Consider the following 21,719-nt stretch of genomic DNA (forward strand, 5'->3'; position numbering starts at 1 on the left):
TGTTGGTCAGGCTGGTGTCAAACTTCTGACTTCCAATGATCTGCCCACCTTGGCTTCCCAAAGTGCTGGGATTACAGGCGTGAGCCACTGCACCCAGCTGTTTTCTGCTTCTTAAATCTTCAGCTCCAAAAAGTAACCTTTCTGATCAGTTCAGGGCATGAGAGTTCATGTAGGGTGGATTTCTCAGGCTTTACAAGTTCAGGTTAGTGGTTTTAATAATGCATTTATTTATCATATTCATTATTACATAAAAAGACTCTAAAAGAAACTCTAATAATTATTTTCTTGATTTCTGGCGTTGCATTCTGGCATGCTTCTCCAGAAATTAAGACCTATTTTGAAGTCTGGCCTTGGTATTGATTAGCTGAGGAACTTTAAGGAAACCGTTTAGCCTATCTGAGTCTCAGTTTAATCTCAAAGAGAAAATGAAGTTATGCATAGAAAGTTTAAACACAGTGCCTGACACTTAGCAAGACTCAACAACAGCTGTTATCATTGTTATTATTTCATTTTCCATCTCAGGTTGTCAATTGACTTATTCAAATAAAACTTGATTTTCCCAAACTTATAGACAGGAAATATTCAACATTAACTGTACTGTTTAAATAAACCTAAACGCCTTCTCTTTCTTTTTTTATTTTTTATTTATTTTTTTTTGTTACCAAATTTCTTTATTTGAAGGAATGGTACAAATCAAAGAACTTAAGTGGATGTTTTGGTACAACTTATAGAAAAGGTAAAGGAAACCCCAACATGCATGCATTGCCTTGGTGACCAGGGAAGTCACCCCACGGCTATGGGGAAATTAGCCTGAGACTTAGCTTTCATTATCACTGTCTCCCAGGGTGTGCTTGTCAAAGAGATACTCTGCCAAGCCAGATTCGGGTGCTCCCATCTTGCGCAAGTTGGTCACGTGGTCACCCAATTCTTTGATGGCTTTCACCTGCTCATTCAGGTAATGTGTCTCAATGAAGTCACACAAATGAGGGTCATTTTTGTCAGTGGCCAGTCTGTGCAGTTCCAGTAGTGACTGATTCACATTTTTTTTCCAAATGTAATGCACACTCCATCGCATTCAGCCCGCTCTCCCAGTCATCACAGTCTGGTTTCTTGATATCCTGAAGGAAGATTGGGCCACCTCATTGGTTCTGCAGCTTCATCAGTTTCTCAGCATGTTCCCTCTCCTCATGAGACTGGTAAAGAAAGCATTTGGCAAAGTTCTTCAAAGCCACATCATCGCGGTCAAAGTGTAAGACATGGACAGGTAAATATAGGAGGCGCAGAGCTCCAGGTTGATCTGGCGGTTGATGGCGGCCTCTGAGTCCTGGTTGTAGTTCTGGCGCACCTGCGAGGTGGACGCGGTCGCCATGGCGGCGACTAAAGAGAGGCGGCTGCGGCGGCGGCGCTGGAGCGGCGGCGGGGGCCTTGGGGCGGTCCGAGGGCGCGGTGAAGAGGTGAGTGACGGCTGGCTATGCGCGGCCGGCCTGGCTGGGGGAAGAGCGCCGGGTTCCGTTCAAGCACTGTTGAAGCAGGAAGCCCCGACAACTCTCGGCGAAGAACGTCTCCACCTTCTCTTTCTTTAGTTGGTGTTTTTTAAATTTCTGTTCTAGCAATATTTTAGCTACGTCTGAATCAAATAATATGATTTTGTTTAAAACCCCAAACTTTTCCCAGCTTAAAAAGAACAGGTTATGCCTCACTAGGAATAACTCCATATTCCTTAAATATCTTGACTGATGATTACTGACTTGAGCTCAATTAATGAAAACTGCACTGAGGCTGTGGCCCGGAAAGAGAGATGTCATGAAAAGGAGTGATAGGAGTCCATTCATGCTGATATGTCTGCCGCCCTATTGCTAGTTGTCTTCCATCCTGGGCAAAGCAATTATTCACCAAGAAAGTGGTTTTAGATCTTTCTCTCCAAGTAGAAACATTTGTTTTATGGCGGGGCGTGTGGCTCACACCTATAATCCCAGCCACTTTGGGAGGCCGAGGTGGATGGATCAGTTGAGGTCAGGAGTTCCAGACCAGCCTGGCCAACATGGTGAAATCCTGTCTCTACTAAAAATACAAAAATAGCTGGGCATAGTGGTGTGTACCTGTAATCCCAGCTACTAGGGAGGCTGAGGCAGAAGAATCGCTTGAACCTGGGAGGCAGAGGTTGCAGTGAGACAAGATTGCACCACTGCACTCCAACCTGGACAACAGAGCAAGATTCCATCTAAAAAACAGAAAGAAAAAAGAAAAGAAACATTTGTTTTATAATCTGTTGCTTATACATTCCTGGAGATTAGCACAACCATGTGATGTCTTTCCAATATATCACTTCTCTATGAAGTTGATCTAGAGCAGCAAGCATGACGTCATTCTCCTTCTATCCCCAGCTCTCATGCAGTGCCTGGTGCACAGCAGATGTGCAGCAAATCCTGAATTACAACATCACTCTGGAGCTGTGGTATATCTTGTTTGATTTGGTTTATTTAGATCAATTTCCCAACCATCCCTGAGAGATATGCACTTCGATCAACCACAGTGAATGACCTTCTACTTTAATGATTCCCAACTGCATAAAGGAAATGAGAAGACAGGAGGCATGCTGCTCATCTCTCCTGGAAATGTGCAGTTGCTATTGTTGTATTTTTGTGGGTTGTTTTTTCAGTTGAGTACTCAAACATCCCTAGATTTTATCAGATTGTTGACAAATTAAATCATATTAACATCTACATCCAATGTCATGCTCCTGTTCATGAAAAACTCTAGCCCTTGAAAGTCCATCCTTCTTCCAGCCCCTGGCCCCCAGGTGTTCCTGAGAGTCATCAGGGATGTCTTTCCTGGGTTCTCCTGGTATCTGCTAACTATCCCTTCAGCACAAGCCTTCCTGCATTGGTTCTTATTGCCTACGAGAGTATCTTCATGACCACAGCAGGCAAGACAACCTAATGCCAAAGCCAGGAGCACTGTTTTTCAAAGTTCCGATAGCTACTGACTGTGGAGGTGTCAGAGCAGTCCTGGGCTCCTTTCCAAGCTTCTCCTCTGTCTTTGCAGCAAGCTGTTACCTGAGCCTGCAGTAGAGCTGCTCACATCCACAGCCATGCACAGGGCCTCAGGAAAACATCTCCTTCAGCATTTGCCTCGAATCCTCTCTCTGTCCAGTCCAAGTAGCTGAGGGTACAGATATCTTTCTGTGCCTTCCATTGTCCTCTTTGTCATTTCAGTACACCAAAAAATAAACAAGCATTTCTCCCACATCTACCAGACGACTGAGATCCCCCATATATCAATTCAGACAAATAAGCAATGACAGGCCTCAGGTTCAAATGGTAAAACTCTATATCCTCATCTGGACTCAGCTATGACATCCTGCCACACATTTTAAGACAAATGGAAGCTTGTTTATTCATTAGTATAATGTAGTATTACACTTGGTTCATAATTGTACACCATAAACCTCTTTCTACCTAACTGTTCCAATCTAAGTTCACTTTGTTATGGTTGTAAGGTTAATAACTGGGCAACATGGATTCTGGTTCTAATTCTTCCTGAAACCATCTGAGTGATAGTAAAGTGTACAATTAACTGACTCGGGCCTGTTCCCCCATCCACAAAATAAAGTGTTCAGTCCACACAGTTTCTAAAATCCCTCCTAAGCCTAAGAGTGCATGAGATTTTGTGCTAATAAAACAGAATATTCTTTGCAGTGGCTTTCAGTGATGTTGGTAGTGGATATGGTGTTCTCTGTCATAACAGTTTAGTATTACATTAGAATGTCAATTACTGCCTTAGTTCTAGACATGGTTTCTTATCTTTTCATATATAACTGAGGTGTACCTGCAAGGTGTGCTGTATTCTATTTATTAAAAAATATTATTTTCCCAATAAAGTGCAGATTATGTTGAATTTAGAGGGTGGACATAAAATGCATCATAAGAAAAAAATCAACATGAAGTGCCTCTCTGAAAATATTATCCCAGCCTTGCATTGAACAGGATATATCATCCTGGATTCTCATGGCCACGAATGCCAAAGTACTACATGATACAGGCATGTGCAACTTGCCAAGCAAAATTATTGATGCTTGTGCAAAGAAATGCTCTCTCATATTAATAGTCGTAATATTTTACTTTGGAGTTTTATTTAAACAACCTCAGTAGTTTGGAGGACAGCTTGAGAAAGCCTTAAGAGTTTGAGACTGACTTTCATGATACTTTCTCATATGTTCGTGTACAGATAACACTGTTCACAGCGCTTTCCTACAAGACAAAAGAAATATGAGGTATTTCAGTATAGTTAGGGAAATTAACATTTAGACAAGTGCAAACTAAGTACTATCCATACATACATTCCTTAAAAATATTGAAAGAGAGGCCGGGCGCAGTGGCTCACACCTGTAATCCCAGCACTTTGGGAGGCCAAGTTGGGCACATCACCTGAGGTCATGAGTTCAAGATCAGCCTGGCCAACACGGTGAAACTCCGTCTCTACTAAAAATACAAAAATTAGCCGGGGACGATGGCACGTGCCTATAGTCCCAGCTACTCAGAAGGCTGAGGCAGGAGAATCACTTGAACCTGGGAGGTGGATGTTGCAGTGAGCCAAGATTGCACCACTGCACTCCAGCCTGGATGACACAGTGAGACTCCATCTCAAAAAAAAAAAATATATATATAGATAGATAGATAGATAGATAGATAGATAGATAGAGCTATACAGACTATAGATAGGACCTATCCGTTAGCTGGTTTTGCCATGTTCTATATAACCTATATATGGCGAATCACATATATGTGGTATATTTAGGGTATATATAATGTTTATATATGTATAAAGCAAGGCATACAATTTGGAATTCAAGTTTTTATTTAAATATTTTAAATGCCAACATTGATGCATTTTGCTATTTTACATACTCTACACTTTCTAAATGATAATACTAGCTTACATTGACATAGTATTTTATGGTTTTCAGGGCACTAATATACACATGATGATACTTAATTCTCTCAGAAAACTTTGGCAAAGACACTGTCTACATCTTGAAGGCAAGGAATCTGAATCTTGAAGAGATTAAATGAATTGTCCAAAGTCACATAAGTACTGAATGGCAGGGGTGGAAATCCACATCCTTTGATTCTGAGTGTAGTGTTCTTCCTAATGAACTATGAAAGCTTTCTGTTTATTGGCTAATGTCATTATAAACAGCCATAAAATCAATCATCCTTAGCCTTCCCCTTGTGAATTTATAAGGAATAAAATGTACTCTTCATTGTAGAAAGAAAAAAAATCACTGTATTAAGAAACAAGGTTAGATTTTTGTAACCTACACACGAATCTTGCATATTCCCTTAGAACTATTTTATATTATGTAGAAAGTTACCTTTTTACTCATTTGGTATAGGTGGGGGTTTGGGAGAAGGAAAATCATGAACACACATTCTTCTACTCTGGAGAAGTGGGGAAGGTGACCTGGGAAACCATCTGAAAGGGAGCAGGATGGATTCTATAAAATATAGAGTGTTCAATGAAAACAACCTGATGCTCATCCCAGTACCATCACATTTTTCTAGCTGCATATCCTTAGGTAAGTCAATGTCTGAATTTCAGTTTCCTCACTGTTAAATGGGATAATAAGCTTTACTTTACAGGATTATTGTGGAAATTGGGAAATAATATTAATATATGAAAACATAGGGACATGATAGTGACATGTATTAACTCATTCATACACCAAAAAAACACCACTTCAGCTTCTTATCCCCGGTCTAGAATGCCTTTTCATGTTTTTGTTTGGTGTTGAGATGGAAAAACAGTGAGAAGTTAATCCTAGAGTGGAGTAGAGGATTGGCAACAACGCTCAACCCCTGCTAAAATCTTCATTGCACAAATACACACTTGCTTTGTTTTACCTGTGAGTCAAAGGATTAGGCTGCATAATATTTTCATTCTCTTTAGTTTTTTAGTTCCTCAATCCACACACATTTTATATAATGCTTATGATTATACATTTATCTCATAATTTTTTTCTCATTCTTTTAAACTATGAGAACAAGGAAAATGGCATTCATTTTCATTGTTTGAGAACAAGCTGTGATTTTATATTAGTTGTTGCAGAAGGTGGGAAGAAAGCGAGGATGGGCTAACTCACCACCACCATTTTCCCATCCACCAGCTTTCTCGTTATGGTGGTTTCTTTGCCATCCCAGTCCTGAACTTGAATCAGGGACTCCTTATCTAAGGTCACTTTACTCTGAAAAACAGAAAAAACTAAATTCAGATCAGCTTGTCATATTTCAACACTAAAATTTTATCAGGTGGCAAATTCTTTTTAGCTGTTGTAATACTCTCAGGTAGTTTTAGAATGGTGTTGACAACCCTATTTATTTTAAGACTTTGTCAGCAGTCAAATTGTTGGCTAATTCTGCTGAAGAAAAAAGGTTTTACAAGAGTAAAATTGTAATATTATCTTGAAGAATAAGTAAAATGTTCTTTCTTTTTCTTTTTTTTTGAGACAGAGTTTCGCTCTTGTCACCCAGGCTGGAGTGCAATGGTGTGATCTCGGCTCACTGCAACCTCCAACTCCCTGGTTCAAGCAATTCTCCTGCCTCAGCCTCCCAAGTAGCTGGGATTACAGGCACATACCCCCACACCCAGCTAATTTTTGTATTTTTAGTAAAGATGGGGTTTCACCATGTTGGCCAGGATGGTCTTGAATCTCCTAACCTTGTGATCTGCCCACATTGGCCTCCCAAAGCGCTGGGATTACAGGCATGAGCCACCACACCCGGCCATGAAATGTTCTTTTTATCTTTGACTGTGTAAGCAGAGTATTATCTTTTTGCATAAAGACTTACAAATACATTTTAACTTTCAAAATAAGTGTGAAACTCCAGCCTGGACAGCACAGTGAGACCCCCATCTCCATAAAAAATAAAAAATTAGCCAGGTGTTGTGGCACATGCCTATAGTCCCAGCTACTTGGGAAGTTGAGGTGGGAGAATCACCTGAGCCCGGGTGGTTGAGGCTACAGTGAGCCAAGATTGTACCACCACACTCCAGCCTGGGCAACAGAGACCCTGTCTCAATAAAAAATAATAATAATAATAATACATGTGAAACTAATTCAAAATCCCATTATATTACTTAAAAGAAAGAAGGCCTCTTTCCTCTTCTTATCCCAATAATATTTTCCAGTTTTGTTGTTGTTGTTGTTGTTTTTGGAGATAGGGTATCACTGTGTCATCCAGGCTAGAATGCAGTGGTGCAATCATGGCTCACTGCAGCTTCAACTTCCTGTGCTCCAGCAATCCTCCCACCTTAGCCTCCCGAGTAGCTGGAACTATAGGCACGCACCACCACAGTGGCTAATCTTTGTGTTTTTTGTAGAGGTGGGATCCTGCTGTGTTGTTCAGGCTGGTCGTAGACTCCTGGCATCAAGCAATCCTCCCGTTTTGGCTTCCCAAAGTGCTGGGATTACAGGCATGAGCTACTGCACCCAACCTAGCTTTTTTATTCTAGTAGATTTTTAAGAATTTAGCATAGAAATCCATATTAAGCATTTAAGTCAAAAATTTTCTTCCATTTTATATGGTAAAAGAATTTAAACTCTCATATTCATTTAGTAACTGTCTATTACAATGGCATGATAGTTCCTTTTATCAGGATATTACCCTCCATATAGTTGAACAATCCTCTATTGAGTTCATTCTTTCAAATAATAAATATTTATTGAACAACTGTCATGACCAAGCACGGGGTTCTATGAAACAGACAGGACATCCTGTTTTGGATGAGCTTACATTCTGGTGTAGGGAAAAAGACTGTAAACAATATGTATAGAAGTAAATTACATATTATAAATAAATAATATATTCCTGAGATATGAATGAAAACTCTGTGTGGCACTTTCAGGGTGAGACAATAAAAAGCCCATGTCTCTTTATCTTGGTGTTGGAGAAGACCACAATGTCCACAGGTGGTAGTTGAACTTCTTTTCACGTGGATCCCTGAGAGATTAGGAGGAGCAGATTTCCTGTTTACTCCACTACACACACACAAACTTCCCCAGCGCCACCCGACACTACATATGTACTGTAAGTTAGAAATAAATCCCCATTGTGTTAACTCACTCCAGGCTTGGGGTTCATTGTTATAGTGGCATAACCTTACCTATACCAGCTAATACGAGGTTTATTTCTATGTGTGGAAAACTGCTACAAAATGGATAGGGAAAACTTTTGTTTCTGAGAGGACTAAATAGCAATCTAGGGAAATGATTCTCAAAACGTGGTCTGCTAAGTGTCTGCATCAGATTCATTAAAAATGCAATTTTCAGGGCCTCTGGCAGTGAGCAGGAGGCATTTTTCACAAGCATCCCAGAAGATCTGTATCTTCACATGTGACATACTTAGACCTATGTTTTAGACAAAAGTTTCTCTTAAGGACTTCAGATATGTTTGCTAGAATTGCTTACTTACCTAGGATGATATCTGACTAATATTCTTTTGAAATGTGTCTGAAAGACTGTCATAGGCCTCACCTTTGTTTTGTGGCCACCTGGCGTGATTTCCTCAAACTCTTCTCCCAGCTTAAAGGAGATCTCATTATTTTTAAAGATGCTTTTGGTTTTTATTGTGATGACATCTCCATCTGTACTGATGGTCACAGTGGGTTTTGCCAAACGGCCCAGTTTCCTGCTGGCTCTTCCTATACCTGGGAACCAGATAAAAGGAGTATTATCTTTTTGCATAAAGAATTACAATTACATTACATTACAATACAATATTTAAATCTGTTGTTGACTCCAAAAACTCAACATTATCTGTATAATTCTTTGCTAACTAGGAGGTTTGCTAATTGAACAGATTTAATGAGGCATGACTTCACATATCCCAAGCCAGCAGCTCCACCATTACATGTTAAAATAGACTATTTTTGCAGAAAAAAAAATCTGTCTCCAGTTTTTGTTTAGTGAGTATTCTTTTTCACTAGTCCAGTAGCTATTAATCTTACTGATTTTTGAACCCCTTTGAAAATCTGATTAAAGCTATCAACCATCTCCCTATTTTAAAATTATATCCACTCACATGCAAACAAAATACTTTGATATGGATTTTGCCAGATATTTAGCTCTTCACTTATATTCTTACATGTATACATATATGGGTTTGTTTCCTTAATGATGTATATTTTTATTGTGGTAAAATATTCATAACATAAGTTTACCATTTGACGTTACAATTCAGTGGTATTGAGTACATCACAATGTTGTGCAAGCATCACCATTATTTATAGGATTTTTAAAAATATGTTATATCTACTGTTTTTCAACTTGCTTTTTCCCCTTATCTGTATGTCTTGAAAATTTTCCATGTCACTCCATATAGATATATACTTTTTCATAGTACATAACATTCCACAGTGTGTATAGACCAAAATTTATTTTGTCTGTCTCCCTGTTGATGAACAATTCATTTGTTTCCATTTTGGTTATTACAAATAATTATGCAGTGAACATCCTTGTATACACAGCTCTGTGCAGCACATGTAGGAGTATTTTCAGTAGAAACAGCATTACATATACTGCAGTACCTAAGTTAAAATTCTAAGGGAAGATATATTGGGAAAATACTATAATGTAGTTCATGGAATTCATATCATAAAACATGGTCACAGGATGTGACAGATTCGATAATTGTTCCTAAAAATATTCACATCCTAATTCCTGGAACCTGTGAATGTTACCTTTGCATGTTAGGAGACTGTGCAGATGTGGTTAATTTAAGGATCTTGAGATGGGGAGTTTATCCTGGATTATCAGAGCAGACCTCAAACATAATCATAAATTTCCTTTTAAGACAGAGGAAGAGGGATGCTATACTACAGAAGAAGAGAGAGCAGTGTGAAAATGGGAGCAAAATTTGGAGCATTGCTGGCACACACTAAGAAAAGTCAGCAGCCAGCAGAGGCTGAAAAACAAGATTACTCTGAACTTTATTCTGAAGATCCCCTAAAGCTTAGAGGAAACGTTTACAAAATAATCATTTTTAAAAATAGTTGTATTTTTTTGTTTTAAAACATTTATTAAAATCACTTGCTGTTTAGTATATGGTACATGCCTGCTTTGTTTATGTAAATTCATGGTAACTTATATGAGGGATTATTGTCAACTCCAACGTAGTTTTGCACAGAACTATATCTTGGTACTGAATCAATATTTATTTTTTCCTATGTGAAAAATTAGGAAGTCCAAGATTAATATTATTTTATACAGAGCCAGTTCTGTGCTATCAAAATGCCCATTTTTACTGGATATGATTTGCAAGTAAACACAGCTCACCCAGCTCCTTCATGTATTCTTCGAAATTTTCACAAGAAATGGACTTCCATGTTCCTTGGAGCTGGTCAATCATTTTGTCTGAGATAAGCTGATCTCAGAGAAAAGTAGTTTCCTGTGTATGCTGGAATTCCCTGAAGTAGTATGGGAACTTGTTTTTAATACAATTCTGGGTAGAGAATGAGATGAGAAAAGTCAGGAAATAAAATAAGGAACTCTAATCCTTGCAATGTTCCTTGAGTATCATCTAAAGCAGAAAATCTTTCTTAAATGTAAATAAATCAGGATGAAAATGGAAACACAGTAGAGTGTTTAGCAGAACTAAATATACCTTTTCCGACACTAATTTAGCATCAAAACTAAATGTTACTTCCCTTCCCTAGGACCTGCCAGGCACAAAGCAATGTGTAAGGGCTGGGCCTGGACAGCTGTGTTTATGCCATGGAACTTTTGTGCCCAGGTCTCTCTCTTTCTCTGTCCAAAGATGATTCAGAAAAAGCCAATTTATTGGCTGTTTGAAGATCATTCTCATTCTTGATAGTTTGAACTAAACACCAGAGAGACTTCATAGATGGTACTTGACATTTGAAGTAAAAAGTTAAATTTAGTAAGGGCTAGAACAACCATTTTAAGTCAAGTGCACAATGAAAAAGAGAATGGGACAGAGAAAAAAGAAAGGAAAGAGATCATGTTACACACACATGCACACACACACACACACACAGCCCTGTTATTGACACTTTTCCAGGTGTCAGCTCAACTTCCCAACAGCTTAGAGAACCGTCATTGCCATGAGAACACCAAATATCTTCTAAGTCCTCTTTAATTTAGGCTAGTTTCTGTTCCTCTCAACCCCGACTGTAACATCTCAGTGTCCACTGATATCTGTAAGTCAGAACAAGGGTTAAGGAATATAAGAGCAAATCCATCAGCTAGAGAAGAGGGGACTCCAAGTGCTAAGTAAAGGACAAACATGCCCTTATACATTCTATCAGCCCCTGAGGACATCATTGTTAATTCTAGGCAGAACTTGATGTCCATAGGTTGACACAAAGTTATTAAGAAATACTGAAGTTATAAAATTATTTTAAGACAAGAATGGGGACATGGCATTTTATAATAATTCCCATTAAAATGTTAAATTTCCAAATTCTAATATCTTATCCAGGCCAATAGTCTTAGTGATAATTATTGAACTAACATTTATAAAGCAACTAGCATTACATGCCTAATATGAGGCTAAAAATTTTGCATACACTATTGATTTAATGTTCCACATATGGTTGGTAAAGATACTATAGTTTGGCCGGGTGCGGTGGCTTATGCCTGTAATCCCAGCACTTTGGGAGGCCCAGGTGGGTGGATCACAAGGTCAGGAGTTCGAGACCAGCCAGGTCAATATGGTAAAACCGTGTCTGCTAAAAATACAAAAATTAGCCAGGCATGGTGGGACATGCCTATAGTCCCAGCTACTCGGGAGGCTGAGGCAGAAGAATCGCTGGAACCCAGGAGGCAGAGGTTGCAGTGAGCCGAGATCGTGCCACTGCACTCCACTGCACTCCAGCCTGGGCGACAGAGCAAGACTCTGTGTCAAAAAAGCAAAACAAAACAAAACAAAACAAAAAGCCATAGTTCATTGGTTGGTTTTCCTGAGTAATTTGTACGACTATGCTCATTCAATTTAACAGGCATGAGGCTGAAGCCAGGAAATGACCCAACATTGAGGGTAATCTGGGCACTGAAGGCACTAAAATTCCCAGGATTTTTCAAGAAAATGTCGAATGTGCTGCCACGTATGTTGGATGCACATCGATCCCCTCCCACAAGGAAAATCACGACTGAAGATCATCTCCTTGAAGAAGATGTCGTATTGGGAGCAGTGTTTTTCCCTGTTGCTGACAGGTTAGACTTGCACAGGCATCAGTACTGAGGTATGAGACACAGCCCATTATATATGGCTTCTATCTCTGCACTGTGTCTCCTCCGTTCACGCATCAATCACATCAGCTCAGAGATTGCCTAATGTCAGCTGGCCTTGTCATTTTGTCTACTCTGTTGTTCCGTGCCTCTTCTGTGATTGATACTTTCTAGTGTTCATTAATACGAGAGCCAAAAATCTTCACATATTTTGCCCACTCCTATAGGTTCACACACATTCCTCTCCACCAAACATTCTTGTCTGCAATTTTTCAGTCCTTCTCCTTCCAGGTCCCTGACCAGCTTTTCAGACCATTCGCTTCCACCCATGGGTATGTATATGTTCCCATCCCAAGCCACTGCGTCCTCCACATAAAATAGAGAACAGGTACATGACTCTGAGCTTTGTCGATTGATATGATTTTCCTTACCAGTTCCTCAAGTCCCCCTCCACACTGCAAGTGTCATGAAACCACTGCCCATTTTTAACTTGCTTCCACACCCTGAGCTGACTGGTACATTAAACATGCTCAGGCTTTTTCTCCTCCTTTAGCTGGTCACATGGGACCCACATACTGTCTGAGGCATGATCTGAAGGAGGGGTGCTGGTGCTGCAGTGGTGGGTGACATGGGGATCTGCACCACCTGCTCATGCAGTTACCTTAGGACTTCTGGTCTTGTTTAGGCTTGACCCCAGATGCACGATTTGATCTCATGATGGACTTCTGCTGGATATACCTGACTTGATGACTCTGTGGATCTGACGGAACCCAGCTCATAATGGACAGTTCCATATACATTGTTACTTGATATCCTATAGTCAAGAATTCTCTCTCTATGGGGCCCCGGTAACACATTAGGCACTTTGTTTTAATAGGTGTATAAGTCTCTGTTACAGATGGCATGATCTTTCGTCACAACCCCAGACACTGGTGCTATGATGCTCACCCACACACATACATACACTCTCTCTCTCTCTCACACACACACACACCATACACATTATACTGCATACTTTCCTCTCACTAACACCTCCAGCATCGTGGAGTTTACCAATCGCATGACCCAAGCATCAGGGCAGCTCATATCACAGCCCTTCCTTCCTGCAGACTCTTTCCTGCTCTGGGCTCCACTCAAAGCAGGGAGCCGTTCATGCCATCCAGTATATGGGCTGTAGCACATGCCTAAATGTGCAATATGTTGCCACTGTAAGCCAAAGAGTCCCACAAGAATTTTGGCAGAAGAGGCAAAATGTAGCATTTTGTCTTTTGGAAAAGATTTCCTTATATGCCCCCGGTCAAGCTGGACCCCTAAAAATTTTACTAGAAGTTGCCTCAATCATTACCAACTTTAACTCCCACATTCCGTGTTGAATGTGTCTTACCAAGGCCTCCAGTATACTAGCCACTTCTTGTTCATCCTGCCTGATAACATGATATTGTGCCAAGTGTCCCGACAGCCTAGATCTCATCTGATTATATTATGATAAAGAGTAGGAGTTAACATAGCCACAGGACTATGTTACAGGTGGTTCACACCTGTAATCCCAGTACTTTGAGAGCCCGAGGTGGGAGGATCACCTGGGGTCAGGAGCTTGAGACCATCCTAGCCAACACGGCAAAACCCCATCTCTACTAAAAATTACAAAAGTTAGCTGGGTGTGGTGGTGGGCACCTGTAATCCAAGCTTCTCGGGAGGCTGAGGCAGGAGAATCACTTGAACCTGGGAGGTTGCAGTGAGCCGAGATCATGCCACTGCACTCCAGCTTGGGCAACAGAGTGAGACTCCAGCTCGAAAAATTTTAAAAAAAAGTGTAAACATATACCATTTTCTATGCCATGCAAATGCAAATGGTTTCTGATCTTTCCCGACTGAGGTAGGAAAGAATGCGAAATATGGTCTGACTGAACACCATGTACCTGACACTGTATTAATTGGCACTAACAAAGATAACACATCAAGCACAGCAGCCACCATTGGGGTTATTAGTTGATTTTTCATTAGGCTAGAAATATTCTAAGATTCATTTGGATTTTGCAGTGATCAGACTCATGAATTAAATGGTGCTATGATATGAACCACCACCTTCTGCAGTCTTAAAGTCCTTTTGAGTAGCCCCAATTTCTGTCATTCCTCACTCCTCCCCTGCCACCAAATACAATGTTTTTTATTCACCATCTTATCAAGGGATGGAGAGAGGATAGCAGTGAAGAAGGTGGGAGTGTGAGGGTGCAGTTTCAGAAGCTTCCATTTTGCCTTCCCCACTATGATAATTCTTGTTTGAATTAGAAAATGAGAAAGGTAGAACTTACTCCAGCAGCCAAGGAGTCAATCCCAATTACACATTCAGGGCCTAGGGAAATGACTTCTGGAGGAATCCACAGACCTACCGGACCTACTGAGACCTAGACTTTGGCCAGGATTCTATTTATTACCTAGCTGCTGTATGTCTTCACTGTAACATGATGATGTGGCACTCTGTGAATCAATAATAATTCAGACCCGAGGCTATCAGAATATCTGGATATTCCTCTTTCCTCATTGCATATTTTCTCAAGTAAATGATAACAGATCCTCCTTTGAGGAAAATGGGGGAAATGCACAGTTTATGGTATCTCAGGGTTCTTCCTTCTGTGGGCTTGTCACCTATTGAGACAAAGGATTCTGAGTCTGAAAATTGGCTCAGATCTGGAATCTGAGCAGAGGGTCATGACTTTCTACTGGGGTGCTCATCCTTAGTCTGCTGCCCATCCATTCTTGCCTTATTTTGATTGTATGTATGAAGCAGCACCCTTGTTGGCTAATCATCTATTTTGCCTCTATGGATTCAGTGTTATTTTAATCATCTCCATAACCCCTTTCAGGTCAAACACCCTTAGCTGTGCCTTCAGCCTTGCCCTATTTTATGGTGAAGTGCAATCAATCCCCTGGTTTCTGGCAGTAAAATGCTGCCATCTGGCCCAGATTGCATCAAATTCTCTTCATTCCCATTGCTACCAATGAGCTGAACTCTAACAACCCAACAAGAGCAACCACTGAAACTCTTAATGATGCTGTGGCCCCTCCCACCAGTGCATTCCTGATGGCCCAGTAAATATGGAACATAATTATCTGTTGCTCTTCTGATGTATATACACATATACATGCACACGCACACTTTTTCTTTCTATAGAAAAGTATTGTGACTATATTTATCCATAACAGAAGTACAGATCTCATAACTTTACTACAAAGCAGGAGAGGAAAGCCCCAGCATGCAAGATTTCCCAGCCTTTTGGCTTATTAAACTTGAGTTATTTCAATGAAGCAATTTGAAGTGTATTGGAGCTGGACAAGACATAGTGGTCACTCTGTAGATATTGGCATGCAAAGAGAACTCAGGCCTTACTCATTTGCAACTAAGTCGATAAACGCTTGAGTGCCTGCTAAAGGAAAGATCCCTAGGATAGATCTTTCCCACCACTGAGTATATAATGGGAATTGAAATAGACACCCAAAATGTTTCCAACTCTGTGAAAGAGAATCTGAAACTACACCGAATTCCTTCATGTTTCCCTGTGAGTATCTAGCAATATAGTACACAGCTGGAGAACAAGTTGATATTTTAGATCACGGGCTGGCAAACTATGACCCATATACTAAATCCAGCTGCCACGTGTAGATAAAGTTTTATTAGAACACAATCACACTTATTCCTTTACATATTATCTATGGTTGCTTTTATGCTGCAATAGTGAGGTTGAGTAGTTACAACAAACATATGACCGGCAAAGCCTGAAATATTTACTACTGGCTCTTCACAGAAAAAATATTTGTCAACCCCTGTTTTAGAGTCTCAAGTGTAAATTTTTAAAACTGGGGATCATAACTTAACAACTACTATAGGCTTTCTTTTCTTGGGATAGAAGAATGGTGGATACTATTTTTCATTTAACAGATTTTTCGTCGAAAGACATTTTTATGTTTATGCCATGGATAATGCCAACAGAAAAATTAACATAAGGAGCCAAACTCTGACATTTATAAAAGTAACATGAGATGGTTATCAGTCAAATATATGGAATATTTTTAAAATCACTCTAAGTGCTGTAAGACAGAAAGATACAAGAATCAAAAATTGTGTAAGGAAATTGAGGAAAGAAACCTAGTTTAAAAAGCTGTCCTGCTATCTGCTTCTTCCTGAGTCTAAACTGGAGTGGTTAATGAGCCTGTTAAATTATAGAGTTTCTTCAGAAATAGCCCTCAGTATCTATAAAATTCTTCTACTTTTTTTATCACCTCAGCAATATTAAGCCTTCAAGTTTTCCATGTGGTTCTAATGCACTTGGATTAAAACCATTCTGTAAGGAAAAAAATTTACAGTGGCTTTTTAAAGTAAAATTTATTGAAAATGGAGAAAGCTCACTAGAAAAATTTAAGTGCTGTGGCAAACAAAAAATAGTGACCTAAATATCTGCATGAGTCTCTTCTTATACTGGGTAGGCTTTGTAGGAAGGGCATTAAGGGAACTAGGTCATCTCTTAGTATTTTCTGGCTAAGAACATCGGGAAACTTGGCCATTCATGAGGCTCAGGGTGTTTCTGCCTTGGTGCTGCTACTCAAATGCACACCTGGGGGTGGGCAGCAGACAGGAAGCTGAGCTGAATGACTGGGATGAGGCATGTGGTCTTCCAAGCAAGCAGTAACATGGCACTGCTCCATGCCAGCATTCTTCACACACTTCAACTTTTTTTTAATAGGGTTGGGAATTGTGTTACACCATTTTTGTGTTGCTATAAAGGAATACCTGAGACTGGTAACTTATAAAGAAAAGTGGTTTAATTGGTTCATGGTTCTGCAGACTGTACTGGAAGTATGGTGCCAGCATCTGCTTCTGATGAGGGCCTCAGGAAGCTTACAATCATGGCAGAAGGCAAATGGGGAGCTGGTGTATCACATGGCAAGAGCTAGAGCAAGGGACAGAGATGGGGAGGTGCCATGCTCTTTTAAACAACCAGATCTTGTGTGAGCTCAGAGCAAGAACTTACTCATTATTACAAGGGCAGCACCAAGTCATTCATGGAGGATCGGCCCCCATGACCTAAACACCTCCCACCAGGCCCCACCTCCAACACTGGGGATTATTACATCTCAATATGAGGTGTGGAGGGTGTAAGCACCCAAACTATATCTGAAATTGTAGTGGGTTGAACAGTGTCCACCACAAAAGACACATTCAAGCCTTAACCCCCAGTACACTTGTAAATGTGACCTTCTTTAGAAATGGGATCTTTGCAGATATTAATTAAGGCTCTCAGGATGAGACTGTATTGGATTTAGGCAAACTCTAAATTCAATAACATATGTTCTTATAAGAGAAAGGAGAGGGAGATTTAAGACATATGGAGACAAAAGAAAAGGTCACATGAAGATAGCAATTGACGAGCTGCCGTAAGCCTAGGGACACCATGGATTGTCAGCAGCCACCAGAAGCCAGAAGGGAGGCATGAGAAAGATTCTCCCCCAGAGCCTTCTAGAAGCTACCAACACCTTAGTTTCTATCTCTGGCCTCCAAATCTGTAGGAGAACACATTTCTGTTGTTTCAAGCCTCTAAGTTTGTGGCAATTTGTTGTGGCAGCCCCAGGAAAGTAATACAGAGAAAAATCTCATTTTAAACAATCTTAGGGACCTTTATGTTTTATTTTAATTTGTATTACTTTTTAATTTTTTTATTGTTTTTGAGATGGAGTCTCACTCTGTCACCCAGGCAGGAGTGTAGTGTGCAATATCGGCTCACGGCAACCTCCACCTCCTGGGTTCAAGAGATTCTCATATCTCAACCTCCTGAGTAGCTGGGATTACAGACGTGCACCACCATACCCAGCTAATTTTTGTATTTTTGATAGAGATGGGATTTTGCCATGTTGGCCAGGCTGGTCTCAAACTTCTGACCTCAAGTTATCTGCCCACCTCGGCCTCCCAATGTGCTGAGATTACAGGTGTGAGCCACCAAGCCTGGCTACCTTTATGTTTTAAATAAAAAGTTTATTTTATTATGTAAAATACCATTTAAACTTATTTGAAATTGTCTTTATTACACAGAATTGTTTTTTGTCAGTTAAAAATGATAACACTTTTCATCATATTCACCAAGGATAAAGGTAATTTTTATAAGTAATAGTAAGTTATTACGATAATGGAATAAAAGGCTGAATAATAATAACTATAATAATTATATGATAAAATTATATCAATTAAATTTTTTCTGAAGTTCATGTAAGCAAAACATTTTCCTTACTTCTTTAGTTTTTTGTTTGTTTTTTTAATCTCTCCCTCCTTCATCACCCCCTCCCGTCAATTTTCTTTTGGAATCTTTGTAATCATACAACATCTTTTGTGTGAATACTGAAGAACTTAAGATTTAGGCAATAAAATAAATTAGTTGATGCTGGTAAACAGCATGCTATGCTATGCCTTACTGTGTTTTAGAATTTCAGCAGACTGCTCACTGAAGGCTGGTCTTAGGGTTGAGTGCTGGCTTGCTGGTGCTGCTTGTGAGCAATCATGTGATTCAGACAAATCAAAATAATACACGGAATTCCTGGAGGGATGAATAAAGACAGCAAGGTCAGACCCAGGCAGCCTGAAGGCCTATGATTCAGACCCTGCTGGGTTCCCAGGCTCTCCCACCCTTTGCTTCTTACAGCTGGAGCTGTTGGGACCCACCTGCTGCCTGAGCACTTGCCCCCAGGCTCTCGGCCAATTACACTTTAATCAGATTATTGCAGAGTAGCAGTAACCTCATGGTTCTCAAGCCTGACTTGCATTTGTAAAAATGCCAATTCCTATGAGCCGGCATAGGTCAGAATTGCTAAGGACAAAGCCTGGGAATATATATTTCTAAAATTATTCCCAGGCAATTCTGACTCAAGTCTAAGGCTCAGCAACTAAGGACAAATGTTCTAGACCAGTAGTTCTCAAAGTGTGGGCTTTGGACTAGGCGACATCACCATCACCAAAGAACTTTTTAGAAATGCACTTTCTTGGCCCCAGCCCCAGGTCTGCTGAATCAGAAATTGAAAAAAGAGCCTAGTTTTAATAAGTCCTCCAAGTGATTCTGATGTATGCTCAAATTTGAGAAGCATTGACCACACTTAGACTCGCTTTCAAAGAACAGAGTATGAAAAGGGAAAAATTATAACTTTAGCAACCTGGTAAATATCACATTAACCACAGGATCAAGTTTAATATCCCCAGTGTAAAGTCATGCTGTCATCATGTACCCTCTGCTAGGATGCAATGAGAAGGCATTTCACTTCTGTGGTCTTCCTAAACACTCATAACCCAAATTTAATCTTCATGTAATCTCAGATATATGAAGACAAAATTGAGGGATATTCTACAAAATACTCTTCAAACTGTCAAGGTCATGAGTAACAAGGAAAACCTGGGAAATTGTCACAGATCTGTGGAAACTAAGGAAACAGGATGACCAAATGCAATGTGGGATCCCAAATTGGATCCTGGAACAGAAAGAAACATTAGTAGAACAAATGGAGAAATCCAAATAAAGTCTATAGTTTAGTTGCTAGTATTGTAGCAATGTTCATTTATTGGTTTTGACAAATGTACACATTAGATATTAACATTAGGGGAAGCAGGATGAAGGGCGTGTAGGAGCTCTGTACTGTATTTGCAACTTCTCTGTAAACCAAAAATTATTTCAACATTTAAAAACAAATCAAGGCCAGGCGCGGTGGCTCATGCCTGTAATCCCAGCACTTTGGGAGGCCGAGGCGGGTGGATCACGAGGTCAGGAGTTCAAGACCAGCCTGGCCAAGATAGTGAAACCTCGTCTCTACTAAAAATACAAAAAATTAGCCAGGTTTGGTGGTGGGTGCCTGTAATCCCAGCTACTCAGGAGGCTGAGGTAGAGAATTGCTTAAACCCAGGAGGTGGAGTTTGCAGTGAGCCGAGATCGTGCCACTGCACTCCAGCCTGGTTGACAGAGTGAGACTCTGTCTCAAAAAAAAAAAAAAAAAAAAATCAACAAATATAAAAAGACACACACACAGTGTATCACAGATCTGCAGTATCTGCATCACCTGGAAGCTTGTTAGCATTGCAGATGATCAGAACCAACTCCAGATTTACTGAATCAAAAATGTGCATTTTTCAAAAGATTTCTTTGGTGAATTGTTTAAACATACAATAAAATTTGAGAAGCCCTGCTGTTTACCATCAGCCTGGGAATTAACATTAGCTCAATCTTGTCTGGACCTGAAATACATATCAGTTTTGATTATTGAGCATCTGTGTACTTTTGAGACCCCCACGCTCAGTTTGCAAACTAATTCTGACTGCTAAGTTTCTGAGCCATTCCCTTGGCCTCAGTCCTTGCATGGTGACACCCCTGATGAGGCTCAGACCATATCTTGTGTTTGCAAGGTTTTTTCTTTTTTAACTGAATGGAGTTTTGCCTTTGATCCCTTACTCTGTGCCTGTGGACTTGCCACAGGCTTCCCTCTTGCTGACAGTCAACCTGCCTGCTATTTTAAGTACTGCCTTCTAGAAGTCTCCATGTGTCTCCCATGCTGACTAGTACTTGGATTTATATCTATTGTTACTATAACCTCAGATGTTGTGCTTTACTTGCCAGATCCAACCATGACTTGGAAGTATCCAGAGATAGGACAGCGTGTGGAAAATACTTCCCAATCAACAGCTCAACAAATAGGACTGGACTTCCAGGAGCCCCAGGGTTTAAAAAAAAAAAAAAAAAAAAAAGACAAAGAAAATCTTTCAGCAGGATCTGAGCCTAGAGGTAATGTCTAGGAGCCACTAGAGGCCTGGGAATAAAACTAGAAAGGTAAACAATTTCCTCTAGGGCCAGACTTTCTTTACTTTTGTGTCAGTGAAGTCTCAAAAACAAGAACCTACTGACTCTGTAAAGACAATTTGCTGATGGAGTGTTATAAAATCCCAGCCAGAATGGAGAAAATGGAAACTTCCCAGGAGCTATTGACCTTGACCTTCTTCTCTTGGAGAAAGGGAATAAAATGAAATGCTGAAAGTTAAACATCAGGAGAACTTACTCCTTAAAAATGTTTCTGACCCAGTCTGTCATAAGGGAGCCTGGGGGTTCTTGCTTTATATAGGGTAACACCGGGCACTCGCCTTGGGGCATCTGGGCAACTATCATCTTTGGGAAATATGGTCTGAATGGGACCATGGCACAGGGATTTTTAAGGGAACAGGAAGACCAGCAGTCAAATGACTTGGAGGTAATTGAGGCAACCCTACAAGGACCCAAAAGCTAGAACCAACCTGGTGAGAGGACATAAGGAGAAGCTTATGGGATTCCACATCTCTCTGAGTCGTGAATGAGCTCTGGATGGGGCTGGATATTCCCACAAGTCTACAGGTTGGGGATAGGTCATGGATAACCAATATGCAACTCTCTGGGAGTGCAGAGTGTACTCAAGTTGCAGT

At 40.3% G+C, this 21,719-nt stretch overlaps 1 protein-coding gene and 1 pseudogene across 1 annotated transcript; both read right to left on the reverse strand.

Annotated features, from left to right (window-relative positions):
• Nucleotides 1-625: 625 nt before the first annotated feature.
• Nucleotides 626-1,384, reverse strand: LOC100461380 (ferritin heavy chain-like; annotated as a pseudogene).
• Nucleotides 1,385-4,110: 2,726 nt separating this feature from the next.
• Nucleotides 4,111-13,038, reverse strand: FABP12 (fatty acid binding protein 12). Its single transcript, XM_054561797.2, has 5 exons — nt 12,909-13,038; nt 10,334-10,499; nt 8,534-8,706; nt 6,143-6,244; nt 4,111-4,250 (listed from the first exon to the last, which is right to left on the reverse strand). The coding sequence occupies exons 2-5, from the start codon at nt 10,404-10,406 to the stop codon at nt 4,197-4,199; spliced, it is 402 nt and encodes a 133-aa protein (XP_054417772.2). The 5' UTR covers nt 10,407-10,499; nt 12,909-13,038; the 3' UTR covers nt 4,111-4,196.
• Between the last annotated feature and the right edge of the window lie 8,681 nt (nt 13,039-21,719).

The sequence above is a fragment of the Pongo abelii genome, chromosome 7 (assembly GCF_028885655.2).
Source record: "Pongo abelii isolate AG06213 chromosome 7, NHGRI_mPonAbe1-v2.0_pri, whole genome shotgun sequence".
NCBI classification, from domain to species: domain Eukaryota; kingdom Metazoa; phylum Chordata; class Mammalia; order Primates; family Hominidae; genus Pongo; species Pongo abelii.